The sequence below is a fragment of the Erinaceus europaeus genome, chromosome X (assembly GCF_950295315.1).
Source record: "Erinaceus europaeus chromosome X, mEriEur2.1, whole genome shotgun sequence".
Lineage (NCBI taxonomy): Eukaryota > Metazoa > Chordata > Mammalia > Eulipotyphla > Erinaceidae > Erinaceus > Erinaceus europaeus.
The window spans coordinates 111,923,758-111,936,758 of NC_080185.1; the positions used below are offsets into that span (position 1 = coordinate 111,923,758).

At 38.6% G+C, this 13,001-nt stretch overlaps 1 protein-coding gene across 2 annotated transcripts in view; it reads right to left on the minus strand.

Annotated features, from left to right (window-relative positions):
• The window catches only part of POLA1 (DNA polymerase alpha 1, catalytic subunit), a 323,415-nt gene that overhangs the window by 173,102 nt on the left and 137,312 nt on the right, over positions 1 to 13,001 (minus strand). Inside the window, exons 32-33 of one of the 2 annotated variants that reach the window (XM_060182803.1) lie at positions 8,290 to 8,464; positions 855 to 1,000 (exon numbers count right to left, since the gene is read on the minus strand). In XM_060182803.1, the coding sequence (XP_060038786.1) occupies positions 870 to 1,000; positions 8,290 to 8,464 (306 nt within the window). In that variant the 3' untranslated portion in view covers positions 855 to 869. Of the gene's footprint in view, positions 1 to 854; positions 1,001 to 8,289; positions 8,465 to 13,001 lie in introns of those variants that run through there. The other variant, XM_060182802.1, reaches the window with a different exon arrangement.

Below are 13,001 nucleotides of genomic sequence, written 5' to 3' on the forward strand. Positions count from 1 at the left end.
AAAAAAGAAGAAGGAAGAAGGAAGAAGGAAGAAGGAAGAAGGAAGAAGAGAAGAGAAGAAGAAGAAGAAGAAGAAAAGAAGAAGAAGAAGAGGAAGAAGAGAAGAAGAAGAAGAAGAAGAAGAAGAAGAAGAAGAAGAAGAAGAGAAGAAGAAGAAGAAAAAGAAAGAAAGAAGAAGAAAGAAAGAAAGAAGAAAGAACAGTATTCAAGAAGGAAGAAAGAAGGAGGAGAGGAGGAGGAGAGAAAAGAAGAAGAGGAAGGAATTAGAAAGGACGAACATATTCAAGTGGGAAAAACATTTTAAGCAACAATGATCTTTTTTGTTTAAGAGAAATGAAAAATTTCCAAATACTTAAAAAGAATCTAACATTCAAATCTGTGTATAACTCCAAGATTTTTACAGTCCTGTAGAAGACAACTCCCAAAATCTTATCCAGAAAAATAATCCTGGAGGTTGGAGGATAGCTCACCCAGTGGAAGATATGTGAGGCCATGGGTTCAAGGACCACTACTACATAGGAGTCCCATAGACCACATTCAGGAAGCTCATGGGTGGTGGAGCAGCACTGTAGTCTATCTTCCCTAAATAAAAACACAAAATATTGGGCCAGTAGCTGCTCAGTTGTATGACGCAGGAGTGAGGCAGAGTTCATTCCTATTCACTGCATTTTTAAAAATCCTGATGGGTAGCACTCTCGTAATCTTGCTTGATTTGTTTTCAACACCCTGGATACTTGTGAATGAGAATTTTAACTTAATAAGATGTGTATCTCTCCAAAGAGAAAAGCTTCAAAAGTATCTTCATTATATTTAAACTTGAGAAAAAGTAGTAACTGTAGGCTGTAAAGAACATTTGCAAAATAAAACAACTTAAGTAAATGAGATAATAGACCCAAGATTACTTCTCTTAGACCAAAGGCTTCTGCTCTCCAGCTTTGATGGTGTGTCCTTGAGTGAAGTGGGGGTGGGGGGGTGGGGGGGGTCAGACCAGCTGAAGGCACCTGTTTTAGAAGCAAGATAGTAATTGTTTTTACTTACTGTATCTTTGATAATAAGAATATTAATCTTTTTCTTAAACAAAGGAGAACCTATAACTTATTCCCTTACCCATTCCTGTTTTTTTGTTTTGTTTTGTTTTGTTTTGTTTTTACCAGAGCACTGTTCAGCTCTGGCTTATGGCAGTGCAGGAGACTGGATTTGAGACCTTGGAGCCTCAGGCATGAGAGTCTGTTTGCATAATCATTATACTATCTACCCTCCGCCTCAATAAAATTTTTAAAAATGACCCAGGGGCTGGGTGGCACACCTGGTTGAGCACACACATTACTATGTGCAAGGAACCTGGTTCAAACCTCCAGGAGGGAAAGCTTCACTAGCAATGAAGTAGTACTTCAGGAGTCTCCTTCCTCCATCTCTATTTTCTCTTCCTCTCCCAACTTTTCTCTGTCCTATCAAATAAATAAATAAAATTTTAAAAAAGATGATAACTTGAAGTTAAGAAGTCCTCGTTTCCCTTTGAAAACTCTTAAGATGTTGCATGGCTAGAACTAAAAGTTCACTAATATTCTCCAGTCCTTGGTTTCAAGTTCTCAGATGTGCTTGGCTTGAGTTACTCGAGCAGCATCACCGTAGACCCAAGGTGTTGGACTAGTGAGATCAAAACAAGGGATAGGATAGAAGGATGTTGGGTCCTGGGACATAATAGAAAAGGATTTAGGTTGGGGAAGAGAGACACTTATCATGGGGAGATGAGAAGTTATACCTATGTGTCAACAAATACACTGTAAACCATTCAGACACACCCAACCCCTGCCAATAAAGTGGGGGAGGGGAAGTCATCATGCACCTACCCTATAGGCAACAGGACATAGAGATAAGCAGATGTTACCCATTAAGATTCTCTCCATGATTCCCCAATGCCACTATAGGATAAAGCTGGCATAGCCTGGGTTATACCTATAAGCTAGAAAAATTGGTGACAGGAAACCCAACTCCACCTTGGTTTCTGAAAGCAGATTCCCACATGCATCAAAATTTTCTACTTTGATAAATTTTCTGGTAGTCTCGGCTAAAAAAAAGGTATTTGCTTCCCAAGAACACTGATAATTCTTCATTTTACCTCTTTCAGGAAATCAACTTAATGAACTGGCCTATCATTTCAGTGGAGAAGCCACTGCTGATTCAATTTTGCATCCCTCAGTGCAAACCCCAATGCTGAGCCCAGCAGATCCTCAAAATTAATCTGTCGAGTGAATGCAAAAGTAGACTTGGAGAACAAGCCATCAGTTGCATGTAGAACAGCACTCTATCCTGGAAGAGTGGCTCTAGTTAGCTTCATGTCCAGTGGCTGCGCAAATTGTTCAAATGGTAGAGCACTAGACTTCATACCTGAGATACTCAGTCCAATCCCTGGCATGGCATGTACTGGAGTGGTGCTCTAGCTTATCTTGTGCTCTCCCCTCAGGTGAAGTTCTCTCTCATATACAATACATAAGGTAAATCTTGAAAAAGCTGAACAGTGTTCTGGTCACTGTATCTCATTAAAATACATTAAAAAAAACATTTTATTTATTTCAGTGAGAGAAACACAGATAAGAGTGAGATCAAAGCACTGCTCAACTTTGGTTGATGGTGGTGCTGGGGACTGAACCTGGAACTTCAGAGCCTGAGACATGAAAGTCTTTTGCATGACCATTAGGCTATCTCCTCAGCCATTTAAAACATTATTTGAATAAATAGTTTAAAAATGTTAATGAACTCTCTACTGAGAAAACTGCCTTTTGTAAAGTAGTAGTATGTGGCATTCTTTTCAATAAATTTTTGCTTTCCAATTTTACCTAGGAATGCACTGGGTGGACTGCGTTCTGTCTTGTTTTAAGTACTACTTTAAGAGATGAAACTATAAATTCTCACATTCGTCCAATATCTATAATTTCTGAGGATCAATGAGAAAACTCCTCAGATAAACAATGTCTGAAGTTGACCAATGACCATAAGGGTATGTACTTTATAGTTACTGTACAAATCATTATTTCATGGAGAAGAGTTATTATATAATTCCAAGAACCATTATGCATGTAGTATAAGTTTATTAAAAGATGAAATCCAAGAATGAACTTTACGTTTTTCTCATCACTGGCCTGTTTCTCCAGGTGCAGAAGACTATTTGGATGTTGGGGCATACTGTGAATATTTCATCCACAGAATATAGAGAGCTTTCATTAGAACAAGAGAGAGAAAGAAAAAAAAGCCTATAGTCTGGAGAACAAAAGCTAAGAGTTCCAAGTTTTAGTGGCCATGTTTCCCATAGGGCTATTGTAAGAGAAGAGTAATACTATATTTTTTGCTATTCACAGATGGAAAAGAGTAAAATTTTGCTTTATTTAAGCCCAATAGCAATAATCGTGCATGGGTTTCAGAAAAATGATACACATTTTACTGTGGGATAATGAGGACCATTAGTTATTAGAGAGAGCAAATTATTCTTTGAATTCAACAGAGTTATTCATTCACTCATTTAATAGACTATCCTCTCTCTTTTTCACACAAATGGCCTCACCATACAGAACACCTGGCTATGCGACATACCACCAGACAGACTTCAGGAGGTATCTTGACAGGGAGAAATAGTCAGAGATTTTCAAAGTGAAGCCACAGGATAAAAACAACACTTGATGCTTGCCTTTCATTTCAAGGAAAGTAGTATAAAAGCAATAGAAAAAGAGAAAGGTAGTAGAAAAGTATAGTTGCTCTCCACAAAGGAGACTTAAAAATAAAAAAATCATGAGCTTAATAATTTTCCTAAATGAAATTATGCCATTATTCTGAATTTCTTTGTACTAAGTAAAAGGACAAAGTATCAAACTTCACTAAAGTTTCAACACTGTAATATATTTCATTAATCAAAGATAAAAACTACATTAAAAGCAAAAGAATTATTTTATGTCTGTGATTAGGCAGTTGGAGGGCTTATATTTTATGTATACATTTGTACACTTCAACTTATTTAACAGTGTCAGTTCACTAACTGCAGTCTTTTATATATAAAGAAAACAGATTTATATTTTAAACACAAATTACAGTAATTTTGAGCTTGCACCTCTTAGAAACCATGCACCCTTCACATTCCCCTTACTTTGCTACTACTTCCCCACCCCCTCCCTCCTCCTCTAAAACCACAGGCAAAGTGAGAACTGATAACAGGAACACGAGTACCCTACAGAAGAATAGTGGCCCTGATTTTTTTCAGTTAGCCTGGAGGGATAAAAGATGCAGATCAAAACACAGCAGGGGGGAACAAGCCTGCAAAGGGTTCATTGGCATGCTGCCAATGTTTGGTCTTTAGGGTGACTGGCATTTGCTATCTGATACTTCATGAGAATGTACCCTACTATAAGAAGAGAGGAAGAAGACTCTAGGAGAATTACTAGGCATGTAGAGAGAAGTGTGAGTGCCCCAGTTGTGGCAGGAGAGGAAGAGCAGTGGAAGAAGCCGGCTGCCAAGTAGAAGAAAGTGAAAATAAGGGAAAGGAACTAAAAAAAGTGGAAGCTGCTTCAGGACCAAAGATACATGTACTCCCCAGAGACATAGCTGGCTACCTGGCTCTGAGAGTGAGCAATCTGACTAGTGTCTGCACAGCCAGGGCCATGACTACAACTTTCAAGAAGCTGGGTGGAAGCCACAGGAATGTAGAAGAAATGTGCACACATCTTCCTTCTCCAGACTGAGCTGAGACAGTATGACATGAGCCCTCTGAAGATGGGTCCTAAGAGGTGATCAGCTGTGAAACTATTTGGGGAAAAGGAAGTCATAGGGCAAACTCTGATGATGATAAGGCAGTGCAATTATGACATAGCATACCTTTAGACAATTTGAAACCTGCCCACTGTTGATCCAGCTTTCTGGTCCTTTTCCTAGCCATGACATCATCTCCCCAGATAAGAACTTAGGCCCACCTGCATATCAGATGTCAGGCTCAGAAAAAAACAAAACAAAACAAAACTGGTATAGTCATGGGATCTTTGGAATATAACTAAAATAGGCCTACTAACTAAACTATCTACAGCTTTTTGGCCCTTTTTCCAGCCATGACATCATCTCCCCAGACAATAACTTGGACCCACCTGCATATCAGATTTCAGGCTCAGGGGAAAAAAAACTGGTATAACCACAGACCCTTTGGAATATAACTAAAATATGCCAATTAGGTATCTACCAACTCTTCATCTGCACTATTCCAGCCTTTAGGTTCATGATTAGTCAACAATGTGCTTGGCTTTATATGTTAACTCTTCTTTCAGCCGCCAGGTTCCAGATGCTAACATGATGCCAACTGGACTTCCCTGGACAGACAACCCCACCAATGTGTCCTGGAGCCTCACTTCCCCAGAGCCCCGCCCCACTAGGGAAAGAGAGAGACAGGCTGGGAGTATGGATGGACCTGTCAACACCCATGTTCAGTGGGGAAGCAATTACAGAAGCCAGATCTTCCACCTTCTGCACTCCATAATGCCCCTTAGTCCATACTCCCAGAGGGATAAAGAATAGAAAAGCTATCAGGGGAGGGGATGGGATACAGAGATCTGGTGGTGGGAATTGTGTGGAGTTGTACCCTTCTTATCCTATGGTTTTTGTCAGTGCTTCCTTTTTATAAATAAAATTTTTTAAAAAATGATTTCAAATAGGAACCCTAAATCTACAAAACTGAGCCTGGTTTCCCTGGTATTAGTGGTCCTGAGCTCTGTGGGCAATGCTACCCATCTGAGCAACTCCATCACTTTCAGCCTGCAACTCTCTTGGAATATCAGGGCCTATACTTATTTATATGATGTCATTAAGGAGACAGGGCTTATTCCATCAACCTTGGCTCAATGCTGCACTACTAAGAATTTCTAAATTAAATAAGTAAAAAATAGAGACCCTTTAGACAAGGTTCTGGATAACCCAAATGGAGAAATCCAAAAGTTTTACTCTAAGAACTTGCTTTGTTCACGAATTTTCAGTACGAAAACAACATGGTACAGAGGGAAGAAAAGGGTACATGAAAAGAGGAAGGCCCCCTGCCTTCACACCCCTGCCACCTCACTCCAGGTTGAGGAAATCTGCCATCGCCTCCAGAGTAAAGAGGCAGCACAGTTCTGCAAAGTGGCTAAAAACACAAACTTTGCAGTTACTAAGACCTGGGTACCAGTCCAATCATAGCTTAGTTATGTGATAAGGCCAAGCTAGTTAGTTACCTCTATGCCTCAGCTGCCTTTTCTGTAAAATGGAGCAAATACAACATACTCTGGTGAATATTAGATAAGAAAATACGGGCAGAGTACTTACTACAGTACCCAGCAGAGTAAGCACTCAAGGCACAATAGAGAAAAAAACGACAGCAGCTAAAAAAAATGCTGTGCACTTAACACTCCTTTGCTCCCAGCTGAGGATTTATAAACATCATCAAATACAACTCAACTTTAAGAATACATTATATGATGATTTGGGTAGCAGGATCTTACCTTCTTAATTATGTTTTGCTTAGGCAAATGTCAAAAATGAGTTTCCACTTCCAGAACAGACAGAGAGGACGGGGTGGGGGGGCGGAAGCAGTTCAGGAACTTTCAACAGGAACTTATGAGACTTAATCAATCAATCAATCATGGGACCATTCTCAGTTCATGAGTACCCAATATAGGGAGTCGGGCGGTAGCGCAGCAGGTTAAGCGCACATGGCGCAAAGTGCAAGGACCGGCATAAGGATCCCTGTTTGAGCCCCCAGCTCCCCACCTGCAGGGGACTCACATCACAGGCGGTGAAGCAGGTCTGCAGGTGTTTATCTTTCTCTCCCCTTCTATCTTCCCCTGCTCTCTATTTCTCCCTGTCCTATCCAACAAAAACGATATCAATAACAACAATAACTACAACAATAAAACAACAAGGGCAACAAAAGGGAATATTAAAAAATAAAGAAATAAATAAGTACCCACTGCACACTAACTGGGTACAGACCTGGCAGACTGAAGGTGCGTGAAACATGGCCACATAGAGGCCTGGCAAGAAGTTCAGATGCCATCACTGGCAGAACTAGAGGAGAAACCATCCTCTCAGGACCTGTATGGAGCATCTCATGTGAATCATCTTACTGTTCTCTCATACTAACTATAGGTTGTAACCCCAGGAATTAAGGATAAGACCAAGGCTTAGAGGCTTGAGAAACCTTTGTTATTTCAGTGAGGCTGAGGAGAAGAATTTCCTATGAAGAAGAGCAGAATGAGCAAGACACTCAGGGACCCTGAGGATACTGAATAGGAAATAGCACTAGAAATATAGGTCAGAGCTAGAAAATTAGACTCTATAAATGCCAAAGTTAGAGATAGGAAGGTGCCAGCAGCATCTGGACTGTACTTATTTAAGTCTTTATTAGGGAGAAACTAAAATAAAACCCTCATCTTTGTATACAATGGAATAAAGAATGGAGACCTTACAGCAAAATAATGTCTTATGTGCTGTTCATATAGAAATGTAATCAAGGCTGGTTAGGACATGTTTCTAAGCAAGAGATGGCAATCTAGTGACAAGAAAGTCAAAGAAACTGAGGTTTAGGGGTGGTCAGCACTTGTGGAGATTATGAAAATCAGAAATCGATCAATTCCTAGAGGATAATAGTAAGTCCAGTTTTAGAAGAATTTTAAGTAATGAGAGGTACCTGCAGAAGCAAGTACTAAACACTGAAACTTTTTGTTAAAAAGTTGTGTAGTGTCACTTCAGACAAACGTACTTTTTGGTAGGGGAGATAGCATAATATTTATGTAAAGGGACTCTCATGCCTGAGGCTCTGAAGTCCCAGGTTCAATCCCCTGCACCACCATAAGCCAGAGCTGAGCAGTACTCTGGTAAATATATATGTGAAAAATACTTTGAGGACAAACTGACCCAGTAGTCAATATACTATCAATATTCTTATTAATGGAAATTCACTAGTTAAAGCTATACCAAAGTAAACCCAGAAACTGCTATGGTGTTTAACACCCTTTTCTTGTGCCTCCTTTCAGCACTGACTGGTGAATGCCTCCTGGGAGGAGGGAGGGGGAAGGCATGTGATTACAGAGGTAGCAAGCTTGTGACGATCACAGTCCAGGAGGGGAGGCAGACATTAATTAACTCATCAACTATAAAAATGAATGAGCAGCTACAAACAAAGGTGTGCTGGACACTGCGTCAGGCCTCTAGATGCACTTGCAATGTTCCAGAGAAGACCATGTACTGCTGATGCCAGGTGAGGACCCTGTAAACAATGAAAACTTACCTAACCATGTTGCAATGAGCACAGCATCAATTCCATCAATCGGTTCACAGATCCGAGCTACAACTGGGTGGATCTGCTGCGCCAGGTAGTACTGGGTGTCAATGCTCAAGCTGTCCTGCTTCTGCAGCTGCTCGGGTGCATATGCCCTTTGATTTGCCGTGAGGTTGGAACCATCCTACATGAGGACATGGTGTGGGTACAGTTGTGAGAAACTCAATCACACACACACACACACACACACACACACACACACACACACTTGCCTGGTCATAAGGAGGCAAAACAATTCAATTTCTATTTTTTTAAATATTCTTTGTACTGAGTTATTTTATTTATTTATTGTATATATAGAAAAACTGACAGGGAAGGGGGAGATACAGAGGAAAAGAGAAAGAGATAACTGCAGCCCTGCTTCACTGTTTGTGAAGCATCCCCCATGTAGGTGCGGACACGGTGCTTAAACCTGGGTCCTTGAGCATAGTAACGAGTGCACTCAACCAGAGCACCACAGCCCAGCCCTTTAACAATTCAGCTTTATTTTGTGCTCAATTCTAAGAACCAAAAACTCTTCCTGACCTATTGAATGCATCTACGAGTAGGAAGATAAAGGAGAACAACTCGCCTGCTATCCAAGAATGTAAATCCCCACATGTGTTGTGTTCTATTTTTTGTTGAAACAAGAAACCAACAAGACGGTATGATCAGATTAAATATTTCACCTGCCATATAACAGACATATATTGAGAAATCTTGCTAACAATAACTCTAGTCAGAGAATCCTTTTATAAGTGATGACAAAAACATGTGTGGCCCTTTTATAATGATAACATTACCCCTTTATGCAAGAATTCTCATTTTAGTATCTTCTTAAAAGCCCCACAGATAATATTTTCTGAGGAATACATGTATCACTGAGAAGTAGTTGAGCAAGGGGGAAAAAACAGGAACAAAACCTCAGAGAGTATTGTTTTATGCACAGGATATAACAGGTAGGAGTAAAATATAACGAGGTATCTTGTTGGAGTAGGTATGCTCTAGAAACAAAATACTTAACTGCTGGGACAAGAGCCATATCACTTTATGCTGTTGACCAGCGTTCTTTTTTATCCAAGGAAAGAAAAATGGATCAAAAGAAGCTCTTTTAAAGAGCTTTATCTTTACTCCATAAAAAATAAAACTTGAGAATTCCTCTATATGAAGCCTATATATAGCCCTGTGGGGGATATTGTCAATATCTGTGAATCAAAAAGGAGTTCACGAAACAATAAAAGTAACTAGGCGTAATTAATCAACTTCAATTGTCTTATCATAAGTTTGAATTCATACATGTAAGGTGACATGCAATGACAAAAATAGTGTAAAACTCCTTGGATAGTGTACTTTGTGTGCTATAATTGTATTCAGGCCGACTTTGAACAAACACATGAAATCTGACTGACTTAAAGAATTGCAGTTTTCTTTAAAAAAAAAATTGAGTAAAATAAATTTTAAAGCTAAATAAAAGTCAATTATGTGGAGAAAGAAGTTAGAAAGGCATACAATTTGCCTTCCAATATGTCACTAGATACTCTCATTCTTGTAAACAAGCAGTTGAGCAGCTGAGAGGTGGCACAGTGGTAGCGCACCAAAAGTATGAGGTTCTGAATTCAACCTCCACACTGCATACACCACAGTGATACTCTGGTCCCCACCTCACTTGATAGTAAGTACTAAAAAATTAAAAGTTGAAAATTTCTAGACATATACTGATTTTTTAAAGAATTACTTCATTATGAAGAGTTCTCAGTAGATATTCCTTGCATGTTTGAAGCTGGAGTTCAAGCCCAGGCACCATATTCGATGGGGCAGTGCTTTGGTGAATATCTCTTTTCCTTGTGAAAAAAAAAAATATATATCTCTAAAATAACAAATAAAAAGATTTTGTTTTTGCTGGGGATGTAACTCAGTGGTAAACACATGGCTCTCGTGTATCATCTTAAAAGACCTAGGGATAATTGTTTCTGGGTTTGCTCCTAGTAAAACAAAATAAAAAGATTTTGGGGCCAAGTGCTGGTGCATCTCGTAGAGCATACATGGTCCATTACAAGGACCATGGTTCAAATCCCCAATCCCCACCTAGAAGGAAGCGTACAAGCAGTGAGGCGGTACTGCAGGTTTCTTTCTTTGTAATTCTCTATCTTCCCATTCCCTCAAATCCTCTGTATCCATCCTAAAGAAATTTTCAAAAATTAAAAAGGTTTTATTTTAAATGTCCACATGAAAAACTACTTTTAATAATAACTCAAACATATTTCTTACTGTATTTTTAAAACATAAGCTAAACTAGGATTAAATTCAACAGAACTCGTAAGATGATGGGTTCTGTTGTGTAATTCTGGAAAACCATTTAGACTATGACCTAGGAAACATACCGGGCTGGCAAAATAATTCACCAGGGAGGGCCCTACTTTGTCATGTACTCAACCTAGATTTGAGCACAGCCTCCAATGCACTGAAGGAAGCCTTTGGGCTGTCATGTCTGTCACTGTCTGTCTCTTCCCAAAGCAATGAAGGGAGGGAGGGAGGGAGTAAGGAAGGAAGGAAGGAGATAGATCCCTCAAAGACCTAATTTTCTTTTTTTTCTTTTAGATATTATTATAATGATATATTTATTGCTCAAATGTATGATAGTTGTACATTTTAAGGCTGACGGAGAAGAAAAATGTACTGAGATGCATAGAGATGTTGAAGATAACAATTTAAAACCAAAATTCTGATTTTTTATATTTTTTTCTCTAAAGTAATTTGAATACTATTCCTTTCTCAAACATAAAGATAGTGTTAAGTCCTTGAAAATCTCTCAAAGACCTAATTTTCAAGTCTAAGCAAGACCTGATGGTATATACAATAACATCCAGAAAGTTTTAGAAACAGATGAAGAAATGTCAATAGGGTATTTCTTTCTTTATTATTTTACACCAGGATTATGACTGGGTCTCACTGTGATTTTTTTATAGTGAAAGAAATTGAGAGCCTAGAGGAGACAGAAAAAGGAGAGAAAGAGACACCTGCAGCTCTGCTTCACCCCTGTAGGTGGTTACCAGGGGGTTTACACAAGAGAATGTATTCACTCTATTGGGTGCACCAATATGTGGCTCCCTGACAGGGAATTTGTTAAATTCATAAAGTACATACTTCACTAACATAGCCAGATATACTCAATTCATTACAAAGCTAAAGCCAATTTTAGTGGGAAACTAATGGGGAAATTTTTTGATAGGGGATAAGTAGGCCACTTGACATGATAACTTTAAAGGCATGCTCATTGGAAATAACATCTAGTGAAAAATAAATAAATAAAAGCTTTAGAACAACCACAAAATGGAAGTGAATTTAAGCTGAGTAAGTAATTCACATAGGTTTTATAAGACCACAAACTATAATACAAATAAGATACAAAAACTCTTAACTCATGTAGACTTACAGTCTGATTTGTTCTTAATAGTGAACTCTATTTTCTAAATGCAATGTTTAGTAGCCCAGGAGGTGGCACATATAGTGTTGGACTATAAGCAAGTAAGCAAGAAGTCCCAACTCTAGTCCCCCAGTTACGCACAAGATCCTCATGTTCATTCTCCCACTCCCTCCCTCTCTCTCCTTCTCATAAATAATAAATAATTTTTTTTAATTAGAGAAAACAGCTTATTTAGGAGACAGAATATTCTTTTTTTTTTTTTCCTTTGGAGATAGGATATTCTTGAAGGGCACCTTTGCTTAGAGTAGTAAACAGTTCCCATAAAAATGACTTATTTCCAGAAACACATTGTAAAACATGGTTGTATTATGAAACACAGAAAATAATTTGAGTGCTTAAAAGCAAAAGGGGTAGGCAGTTTGGGATAGGAACCATGCTGAAAGTAGGAATGCCCTACTGCTAGGGAACAAAGGCAAATTAAAGTCCTACAGCTCTTCTTGGGATACAGTGAGGAGACTAAATTAATAAACAGAAACACCAACGACACTTTCAACACAAAGAAACAAGGCCCACCAGTATTGGGGGGAGGAATTTTGAAAAAATATCAAATTGGATTTATTCTGCTGCATTAGCATAGGCATTTTGTACTTTTTCTATACAATAAACCTGGGAAGAAATCATAAGACCTAGTAATTAGACATCAAGGAATATAAGCTTAACTTTTAAGTACATCAATTATAACACCATATAAATCCTTTCCAGGTTTATGTGAAACATAATTATGACTGAATTATACTACTACATGCCAGTGCACAGATATAATTTTTCTAAGTTGTATGCTGCTGTCTGCTCCTGTCATTAATAATCAAGACTTTTTTCCACATGAAGATATAAGTGAAAAAAAAGCTAGCCTATTTACCAAAATCTTTATTTGCATAATATGAAAATTGTTTTTTGAGATGAGACTTGTCAGAGGCAATATGCAAAGCACATTAAGGGCTTCAGTGAGTCAGGCATTTATGGAAATATTTTCCTGCAGGAATTGGCTTTCTGTAACAGTTCTTAATCAAGGGTAACCCTAGGAGGGAGACGAAGTCAAGTGCTGATTCCTGTCCATGTACTTAAATCATTTGTTATGTACATCATCTATGGTATTGAGCAGATATTAGCTGATGACTTGTAGAGTTTGAAAAACTCTATGATTTGAAAATACAGTAAGTGTAGTTCAACAAAGATCACATTGCAATGAAGTTTAAGG